General features: G+C 32.1%; 1 protein-coding gene across 1 annotated transcript; it reads left to right on the forward strand.

The window, feature by feature from the left end:
* Window positions 1–9,272: 9,272 nt before the first annotated feature.
* On the forward strand, window positions 9,273–10,024 carry LOC100778552 (auxin-responsive protein SAUR50). The gene has a single exon (XM_003527657.5). It carries the CDS (start codon window positions 9,417–9,419, stop codon window positions 9,717–9,719), a length of 303 nt encoding a protein of 100 aa, XP_003527705.1. The 5' UTR covers window positions 9,273–9,416; the 3' UTR covers window positions 9,720–10,024.
* Window positions 10,025–11,095: the final 1,071 nt, after the last annotated feature.

Consider the following 11,095-nt stretch of genomic DNA (forward strand, 5'->3'; position numbering starts at 1 on the left):
TAATTACTAGTTTATAAATTTTAATGTTATTAAATCACAAATTTGTGTGATCTTTTGTCATATGGCACGTAAGCGTTTCTATATTAGTTCTTATTGGTATTTTGAATTTGATACAGTATATTATAAGCTTAGAATGGGTTAAATTCACCTTCCTAGCTCGATCTAATTAACCCCTTTGATAGAACAAAAGAGTGGGGAAATGCTGGAATAATTTTATATTCACAAATTAAAGGTGGTCCAATTGGAGAGGGAGTGGCTGCTGCAATATCTTAGAGAGCAGGTTGAGAAAAGAATAAATTTGGAAGAGAAAGAGCATTCTGTTTATAAATTCTCATTATTCAACTCTAACAAAAATACATAGGGACTAGAAATATAGAGCTAACTGGTTAAGCTAACAAATTACTAAGCCAGTTATACAAGTAATAGAAAATAAAAACAGAAAACTAACAAATTACTAAGCCAACTGTACAAAAAATAGAAAACTAACATAAAACAGAAAGCTATGCTAGCTAATAGCTTGCTGTTAAAACAGAACTCAACACCCCCCCTCAAGCTCGAATGTAAATGTCAAGCATTCCTAGCTTAGAATGAATATGGTTGAAGGGACCAACATGTAAAGACTTGATGAGTATATCTACCAATTGCTCATGAGTTGAGATGGGAAGAAGGTGAATCATACCGAATTGAACTTTATCTCTCACCACATGACAATCCATTTCTATATGTTTTGTGCGTTCATGGAATACAGGGTTTGCTGCTATGTGCAGGGAAACTTGATTATCACAATATATAACAATTGGTTTAGGATGCTCAATATGAAGATCCTTTAATAAGAAAGTAACCATTGTGCTTCACAAGATGCTTGAGCTAGAGCTCCATATTCAGCTTCTCATTATGATCTGGACACAATGGATTGTTTTTTACTCTTCCAAGATATTAGGGAGGTACCTAAGAAGAAGCATAAACCTGTTTATGGATCTTTGGGTGTCAGGACAAGCTCCCCAATTTGAGTCACTGAAGCCAGTTAAAGAAGTGGAAGATGAAGAGGAGAAAAACAGGCATTTTCCAACATTTCCTTTGAGATATTTGAAAGTATGTGTTGCAGCTTGCATATGGATATCTGTTGGAGATTGTAAACATTGGCTCAATCTTCCAACAACATAGTAAATATCATGCCTTGTGTGAGTAAGATACAATAATCGCCCCACAAGTTTTCTATAAATAGTTGGATCAGAGAGAGGCACACTAGAGGATTTGTGAAGTTTCAGTGTGGGATCCATAGGCGTGGAACAGGGTTTGGCAACAAGTAGACCAGTGTCTTATAGGAGATTAAGGCAATATTTTCTTTGAAACAAAACAATACCTGAGTTGGATTGGGCTAATTCAAAACCAAGGAAGTACTTAAGCATTCCAAGGTCTTTAATGCTGAATTTTGCATCCAGGGAATGCTTCAATTGTTGGATTTCAGCAAGATCAGTGCCAGTAAGCACCAAATCATCAACATAAACAAGGATAATAGTGAGGCCAGTGGGAGACCTTTTAGTGAAAAGAGAATAATTTGCCTTAGATTGTTGGAATCCTAAATCAAGTAAGGTGGAAGTAAGCTTGGCATTCCATTGTGCTGGCTTGCTTTAAGCCATACAAAGATCTCAGCAACTTGCAAACTAGAGCTAGATTGTCAACTATCAAGCCTGGTAGAACCTTCATATATACCTCCTCATTCAAATCACCATGCAAAAAGGCAGTGTTGATATCAAGTTGATGGAGATGCCAACCCTGTGAAGCAGCTAGTGATAACATAAGTCTTATTGTGGTCATTTTCACAACAGGACTGAAGGTTTCAATGTAGTCCAAATCAGCAGTTTGTGTAAAACCCTTGGCTACTAATCAAGCCTTGTGCTTGTAAATGGATCCATCAGCTTTGAACTTGACTTTGAAAACCTATTTGCAGCCAATTGGCTTTTTATTGGGAGGTAAAGGAGTAAGCTGCCAAGTGTTAGTCTTAATAAGAGAAGATAATTCAGATTGGATAGCCTGTTTCCAACTTTCATGACATATAGCTTCCTTAAAACTAGTAGGTTCAGATTGTGAAGATACATTAAATGTGAAATGTTTGTGATGGTATGAAAGTCTATGGTAAGAAATGTAGTTAGAAATAGGATACCTGATGGTAGAAGACACTGGAGAGACTGAATTGTGAGTTGTTGAAGAAGTTAGAGAACAGTGGCAGTCTTTAAGGTATGAAGGATGTTGTTTCTGTCTTTGTGATCTGCGGGGAGAGGGTTAAGGTAAGGCTGATTGATGGTGTGGATCAAGTGTAGGGTTTGATATTGGTATCTTAGGTGAGGAAGGGTCTGGTGGATGAGGCATATCAAGCAGAAATCATATGGAGATGATGGAGGAACATGCTTAACAAGCTATGTGGAGTCAGCAGATGGTAGTGAGTGACTATTCAGGTAAGGAAATATATTTTCATAAAAAATAACATCCCTGGAGACAAGAAGTTCTCTTGTTTTGAGATAAAAAAGTAAATGACCTTTGACACCTGATCTTACACCTAGATAGACACATTTTCTTGCTCTGGCATCAAACTTCTTTTTTGTTAGCCTTTAGTGTTGAGGCATAACATAAACATCCAAATACTCTTAAAGTGTTAATGGATGGTGCGTAATTGAATAGAATCTCATGTGGAGATTTCTGACTTAGAAATTTAGTTGACAATTTGTTTATTATATGAACACCCTGTGAGATAGCCTGTGTCCAAAAAAAATTTAGGCAAATTAGCATGAAAAAGTAATGCTTTAGCCACAACAATAAGGTGTTAGTGTTTTCTCTCTACAACCCCATTTTGTTGGGGTGTCTCCACATAAGAAGTTTGATGGAGAATACCTTGGGAACCATAGAAATTTTGCAAGGCAAATTCAGGGCCATTGTCTGATCTAATGCCTTTAACTTTGACAGAAAACTGAGTTTCAACCATAGATATAAACTATTTAATATGGTTTGAAACTTCTGATTTTAATTTCAGAAAAATAATCCATATGTATATGCTTTTGTTATCAACAATGGTAAGAAAATATTTATGACCAAGCAATGAAGGGTGAGCATAAGGACCCCATATATCCATGTGCAACAAATCAAAACATTGTGAGGAAATAGTGATGCTGTCAGGAAAAGGAAGCCTTTTTTGTTTTGCAAAATGACAAGTGTCACAAGGGTTACAAGAGTTTGTACAATCAATGGAAGAGTACAATTTATTCATTTTGACAAGTTTATCATGAGAGAGAGATGTCCTAACCTATTATGCCAAACATTGCATTTATTAGAAGGAATGGTATTGATGTTACAATTATAGGAGAACTGAGTTGTTGGTGAAGATAGGATGTATAAGCTAGCTCTCAATTCAGCTGCTCCAATCGTCCTCAAGGAGGAGTTGTCCTGTATGGAACAACCAGTAGGGTGAAAGTTTAGACAATGAAGGTTGGCAATTAGTTTTGAAACTGAAATCAAATTAAATGTGACAGAGGGAATATACAAAACATCAGTAAGGTAAAATTAATCACTAAAATGTATGGTTCCTACCAAGTTGGTTTGAATTTGAGATCCATCAGGTAGTTTAACAAGTATAGGTCTTATTTGTTTGAGACATTGAAAATTAGTTTTGGAAAAACACACATGATTTGTAGCTCCACTATCAAGAACCCAAGAGTTTATATTGGAACTATAAACATGAAGAGTAGCACAGATTATACCTGAATTATCATTCTTATGAGAACTAACTAACTGATTAGTGGTGTGAAAGGGAAAGGCTTGAGAGGTTTGTCGCAACAAGGAAAGAAGAGACTTACGTTGCTCTGGTGTGGAATCTACAGATGAAGCATTTGCATATACCTCTTTATGTCCTAGAGATTGTAGATCATCTTCAATTTCTTGATCATCCATAGAATACTGGTTGATAGCACCTCCTCTATGCAAGTGAGGAGGGTAACCATGTTTCTTGTAGCAAGTGTCTATCATATGACCTGATCTGTTACAATAAGTGCACATTTTTGTGCTTCTGCCTCTACCTCTTCCACCATATGTATGGCCTCCACGACCTCTGCCTCTGCCATAAGTACCATTATTGGTATCCAATTGAGCAAAAACTCTAGAATCATCAAATTGAAGAACCAAATGTCTTTCTTGTTGAATGAGGATAAAAAAAAACTTTGTCTAAATCTTGAGAATATTCCAGATATTCGATGCATTCTCCATCCACATGATAGTTTGCAAGATTTCTGGATCAAGAGAATGATGAAGTCATGAAACCACTAAGGTATTACAATGATCCCATAGAGTGAAATTGGGATCATTAAGAGCACGACGAGACAAAGAACCATCCACAAATTTGACCTTTTTCTTGGTCTTTAAAGCAAGGAGCATTGCACGCGACCATGAGTGGTAATTTCCACCATTGAGAACCTGAGCAACAATCCCCACACCAGGATTCTCATTTGGATGAGTATAATAGGGACTCAACAAGTTTGTAAGAGCTGCATTATTGACAACAACATTGTTCGCAATTGGGTTAGCATTTTCAGCCATGATTAACCAAGGAAGAAGCTTGAAGAATTGCAATTCAAGATCAAGAAAGTGCAACAACAACAATGGTTGTAAGAATGATCAATCAAAGATCACAATGAAAGAGAAGATTTCAATTGATACCATGTGAAAAGAATAAATTTAGAAGAGAAAGAGCATTGTGTTCATAAATTCTCATTATTCAACTCTAACAAAAATATAAAGGGATTAAAAATAGAAAGCTAACTGGCTAAGCTAACAAACTATTAAGTCAGTTGTACAAGTAACGGAAAAAAAGACAAAAAACTAATAAAATATTAAGCCAGCTATACAAAAAACAAAAAACTAACAAAAAAACAACTATACATGTTAAAAACAGAACTCAACACAGGTTTTATAGTTTCAACCGTAGTAGCGACCTAAGAAGAAAGAAAGTACAAGAATCGTACGCGAATATTTACTATTTTATTTGTATGAAGCATGGTATTAAACTTATCATCAAAGAAAACCAAGAAGTGCCTCAATAGATCTCCATACATATTGCTTTTTGTATCGACAAAAATGTTACCTTCGAAGGATAGTCGTATGTATGTATATATTGATCGATGCTACGATCATTTGGGTAGTGGTGGTCATTAAAAAACATATCAATTGTAATAATAATGCAAAAGAAAAAATGAAATAGAAGGGACATTAATATATGACCGTTGTCCCCTTTAAGAAATTTTCTCCCCTGTTTCGGTGCATGTTTAAAAGAAGATAGAGGAAAAGACCGTACCGTAAAAAAAAAATGCTAGCAGGAAAGTTCAATGCAAGCATGTGAAATCCTGCATTCATCTGTCAACTCATAAACCCAACAAGCTGCATCTGTTTGTACTCTCAACTCATTAATTCTTCACCTTGCACGCTGGTGGATCGATTTTATGGTCCAATTAGGGATAATTGTACTCCTCTCAGCTCAATTCTTAGCGTAATAATTAAGTGTTTTAGTCTTTTTTTTATTAAAACAGTTTTATTTTAATAATTTATACTATTAATGTCGGCACTAAAATTGGTATAAATTATTGAAATTAAACTTTAATTAATAACACTGCGGCTTAATTTTGTGGACGATGAAATGGCTTCTGACAGTTTAATTTTGGAAATTTCTTTTTCATCCGTTAAATTTTACAATGCCAAAAAGTTATAAAATTTCATTTAGTGGAATGATAACTAGTTAATGAAAAATGGAGTCATTTAGCCGTAAACCTAATAGTAGTAGCCTAGTAGGTGTCTAGTAGGTGTAGTATTTATAAATGTACTGTAACTGATCATCACTCAAGTTTATTACCAATCTGATCAGAGTAAAAACAGTGAAAATTAGCACCAGTTAACTGTTAAGAAAACAGGAGTTAGCTTTTTTTATTTATTGATGAGCATAAGAGTTGAGGTTTAATAGTTTTATCCTCTCGGGTTGACCCTAACACAAATATAACACGTGAAAATTTAGGTTTTTCTTACTGAAATATATTGATAAAGGGGAACTAAAAACTCCTAGGAAAATTAATACTAGTCATATCTACCAATAAGACATTGACGATAAAAGCAGGAGCTACATCAAAAATACAAAACGGACTATTACTGTTTAACCCAACCTTAGCCAAACTCTCTGCAAGTTTTCTTGTCTCCGATCCATACGTTCACATAAAAGTTCCAAAAAAAAGTGTTTCCAATCTTGAACAAGTTTACAAATTTGGTAAACCTTATACACTACAGATTCGAATACTTCCCTCAATAATTACAAAAAATGATTAATACATGCTCCTGAAATCTACGACTGATCTCACACATGCACTTGTTCTCCTTTCTTAGACTGATGGTGTGACTTAATTCATAATGAATGTGTTAATTAATGTCTTTCACATTTCTAACACTTTTAAAATTCTCAATCTCCGATTCTTCCGAAAAAATTAAATATGACTTCCAAGGAGCCAAACGTTAAATTCCGACAATTTACAATATTTTGAAGTCTCCCACTCCGGTTTATGTTTTGGAATTTTGACATTTTTTTCAATAATATTCCTTTTATTATAATTATTGTACATTTTTTATATATCAATATTTTTTGTTCAATTTCAGTCTTTATTTTTTCTATTGTTAATAATTAAGCTCCTTTTTTAGTTTCCATCTACATAATTTCATGTTATTTAGGTTTTGATTCTTATCTATATTGACACACATTCATGAATGTCTCTTAAAAAGTATACACATGTGGCGACGTATTGTTGGTGATAATGACCAAAACTGAAAAAAAATGAAGATAACTTATAAAACAAGAATGATTAATGAATCTACGAAAATCCTAATCAGTGGTCGAGTGTGTAGTGAGAATCTCAGCTTTGAGCAAGAAAATGGAAAAGTGTGAAATGGCTCGAGAGCAGGGGACAAGGCAAAAACTCTGCAATTTAGGCTCTGCATCTTTCATATTCAAAATATGAAACAAAAAAGGCAAGGAAGCATGTACGGATACGGACTACTATTACATTACGGCCTTTGAATTACTGCACTGGAGAAAGGGGTCGTGTTACACGGGTACTTCAATTCTTGCCGTTGGTTTGGTATACAATCAATGATTCACCTTTTCATTTCATCTTAATTTTAATGCAAAATATGGACTTCTTCGTAAAGAATAGCTGGTGGTAAACTAGTTAAATAGAAACATAGGAAATTGCGGGGATGCTTCTTCGTGTAAGACTTTTACCCATTGACATTGACAACTGGAAATATAAAGGACAAAATACATTTATTCTTTCTCAATTTTATTCAAATTGTACTCGATATGTCTTTCTATTTTTAATCTAATATTATTTTTTTGAATTATTGCAAATTAAGACAAGCATGGGTTCTAAATTAAGAAAGGTGTGTTAATAGAAAAAAGAAATACGGTTATATTAATTGATAAAAATCATGTAGGACAAATTAAAAGAAGAAGGATATTTCATGTAAAATCACTATTGAGATAGGGAATTTCTGAATTTGCATGCTTTCAATATATTAAGAACATGCCAATATATGTTAAGAGAAAAGAATCGTGAACACCCAAATAATACAAAATACTCAATCTTTTAGAATTTTGATTTCTGTGTAACTTAAACTAGCTTACAAAGTAAAATTGGCCGATACTTACATATGATATTTTGGTCATATCACACTCGTCAATATGATATTTCTAACACATTCCTATCATATTGAGTACTGGATTTGAGCATAAGGTTTGTAAGGTTAGTTTACAGGTAGAATGATAAACTATCCAATAACAATTGATGATAGCATGTCAATAAGTGAATTAATATGTACAATAACAACTAATACCATAAACTCTAATATCATATTAAAAAAGAAATTAAAATTATAACGTGTAAGAGCGTGAAAAAATTATTATTATATTAAAATTTAAATTTAAATTTAAATCGACCTCAAAATGTAACTCACAAGAGAAGGATACTTTCACTTATATATACAATTTTCACCTTATGACTAATCAACAGAGAATCTTAACACAACCAAAATCTTTCATATTTCTTTTTTTCTTTCTTTATCACGTAAAATTGGTAATAATCATATTAATTATTAATGTTTTTTTTTCTTTCTCTAGGTGTCTTCATCAGGTGTCAAAAATATTTTTCCTAAGGATTTTTTTTCTTTCTATATGGTGTTAAAAGGAAACATTGGAAAATGGAAATTGCTGGGATGCTTCTTGTGAGAACCATACGTAACGAGTAAATTCACGAATGGATAAATATCATGTTGAAAGTTGAAGAATGGCAAGGCAATGGGACGACTGACGAGAATTTATATATACTTTCAATGTATGTCAAGAAAATCACAAGAGATGTCAAGAGAAAGAAAAAAAAAATTCTATGTAATGTAGGTAATAATTAGTTTTGCATTTACTAATGTGTTGTTCACTTGTTTGAATGAAGAGACAAAATATAGGGAGAATATATTTTAAAGTTTAATTTTGTTTCCCGTTGTTTCAAATATATATAAATCAATTGTCCAAGGGAGTCAAATTAGACTCAATTTAGTTAAGTAAAATTTTAAATTTTAGTTTGTCAAAAAATTAATCATTAACAAAATCAAAAAAATATTTAACATCAATAATATGATGATCTAAAAAATTAATATTTTTCTAGAAATTAAACAAGGTATTCTCATATGCAGAGCCAAAAAATCAAACTCTTATTGGTTAAAAAAATACACTTAGGAAATCAAAGTATTTTTTTAAAATAAAATAAATAAATAAATATAATGAAAGTAATTCTATAGACATTTTTTTCTTTTTCATTTTTTATATTTCTCCTAAAAAAATGGATACATCACATTACTAAGTTATCAAAGAAAAATTAGAAAATATAAATTTAGATTGAGATATGTTTGGGAAAAAAAATGTTTTATGAACATTAAAGTGAGACAATAAAACAATATTTTCTCTAACTTTGAAATGTATTTTTAAGTCATGTATATATGTATATATAAAAGAATAAAATATTAGTAATTAAAAAGAAATAATGTATAAGTTCACACATAATAATCTGAATTGGTTGGAATAATAAAACTGTAAAGAGGGGCCAAGGTGTCTTAAAAAAGGGCAACAAAGGCAAGTTTTTAGCTCCCTCGACCAGCCATAGGCCCCCAAAACGGCCCTAGGTTGTCCCCACAACCCCACATGACTCTGTTTCTCAATCTACCGCTTACTGCCCAATGCTATCGATAAATAACCACCACATTCTCTTTTCCCTTTCACAGCAAACTCTTTGAAACTTTCTCTTCTCTCCCACGCCTCTTCCACACGCCAGCCACAATCCACAATAATAATGGCTTTGAGAAAATCAAGTAAACTTCCTCAAACAGCACTCATCAAGCAAATCCTCAAGAGGTGTTCGAGTTTAGGGAGGAAAGATGATCAAGGCCTCTTGGACGTGCCAAAGGGTCACTTTGTTGTATATGTTGGAGAAAACAGAAGCAGATATATTGTTCCTATTTCCTTCCTAAGTCGCCCTGAGTTCCAAACACTTCTCCACCAGGCTGAAGAAGAGTTTGGCTTTGATCACGAAAAGGGTCTCACGATTCCATGTGAAGAGGACGTTTTTGAGTCTCTCACCTCCATGCTCAGATGAGAAACTTGCCTTACCACGTATCGATCATTTTTCGTTTTCTTTTCTTTTTTTTTTTGAAGGAGAGGAGAAAATTAATAGCTCAAGATGAAGCTGCTTCACTGCTTCTCTTACTTGATTTTCTCCATTTCTTTTTCTTTATATATATGAGGTTTGTATTTTAGAGAGACTCTAACCTCACGGAATTATGGTTTAGATTGTAAATGTACTAGAAGTTAAGCAGCATTTTTTCCCACAGAGGTGAACGATCGAGTAAATGTGCCCTGTTGGAGAACTAATTTAAATGATAGTATATATTATATGTTGAACTCTTTGGGTTCTTTCTTTCTCTCTTTTGGGTAAAATTATGCGTTTCCCTGCTTTGACTTCATCCGTTGATCGACACCTTCCACTAAATGTGCTCTATCCCTTTCAGCTCTGCAGCTGTGTCCTGTTTACACATATTAAAGAGGCTGAATTAATTAATAAGCATATGGATCTGCTTAGGTTACGTATGTCTTGTTTGACACACAACTTAAAAATCATTAAATAAAAAGTTTTATTAAAGAAATATGATGATATGTGTTAATAATATTTTTTGTGGTTTTTATTTTTAAATCCTTAATTAATGTCCTAAAAATATTTGTCATATTTTAAGTATATATATTGATGGTACAAAGACTTGTAAAATAAAGAAAGAATTATTCATTTTATCCTTATAGTGACAATCTTTATAATTTTTATATTTTATTAAAAATTATTTAGTTTAATTTTTGTATAATACTTTTAAATCTCTTTTGATCTTTATTGTCATACAAATTTTACCTTTTAGTCTTTATCATTTTGTAATTTTATATGCTTAAAAACCAAAAATTACTAGTACATGAATTAAAAGGAATAATTTTTAAGCATAGGAACTAAAATGTATAATGTAAAGTTTGGGCAAGCATAAAAATTAAATGAGTTATTTTTCTTATAATAAATAATTTAATTAGAAAAAATTTATTTTTCTTCCAGCGACTACATGATACAGATACAATAAACATAAAATTTATATAACATTTTTTTTGTTTATTTTTCTTTTTTTAACAGGAAAGGTTAATAGTTAGTTTATTAGTTTTTGTTAAAATATTACTTCCTTCATCTTAGAATAGGTGTTATCTCAAAGTTATTTTGTAAGAAAAATTAATAATTAGATAAAAAAAATTAAAATCAACATTATTATTAATATTACATTAAAAAATTAGAATGATATTTCCTTCATCTCAAAATAGTTATTATCTTAAGTTATTTTATATAAAAAAAAATAGATGAAAAAAATGATAATTTTATAAAATTATTCGTATATTATCATTAATTCATTTTATATTTTATAACTCATCATTAATATATGAGTACAT

Source organism: Glycine max, chromosome 6 (genome assembly GCF_000004515.6).
Source record: "Glycine max cultivar Williams 82 chromosome 6, Glycine_max_v4.0, whole genome shotgun sequence".
Classification (NCBI taxonomy): domain Eukaryota; kingdom Viridiplantae; phylum Streptophyta; class Magnoliopsida; order Fabales; family Fabaceae; genus Glycine; species Glycine max.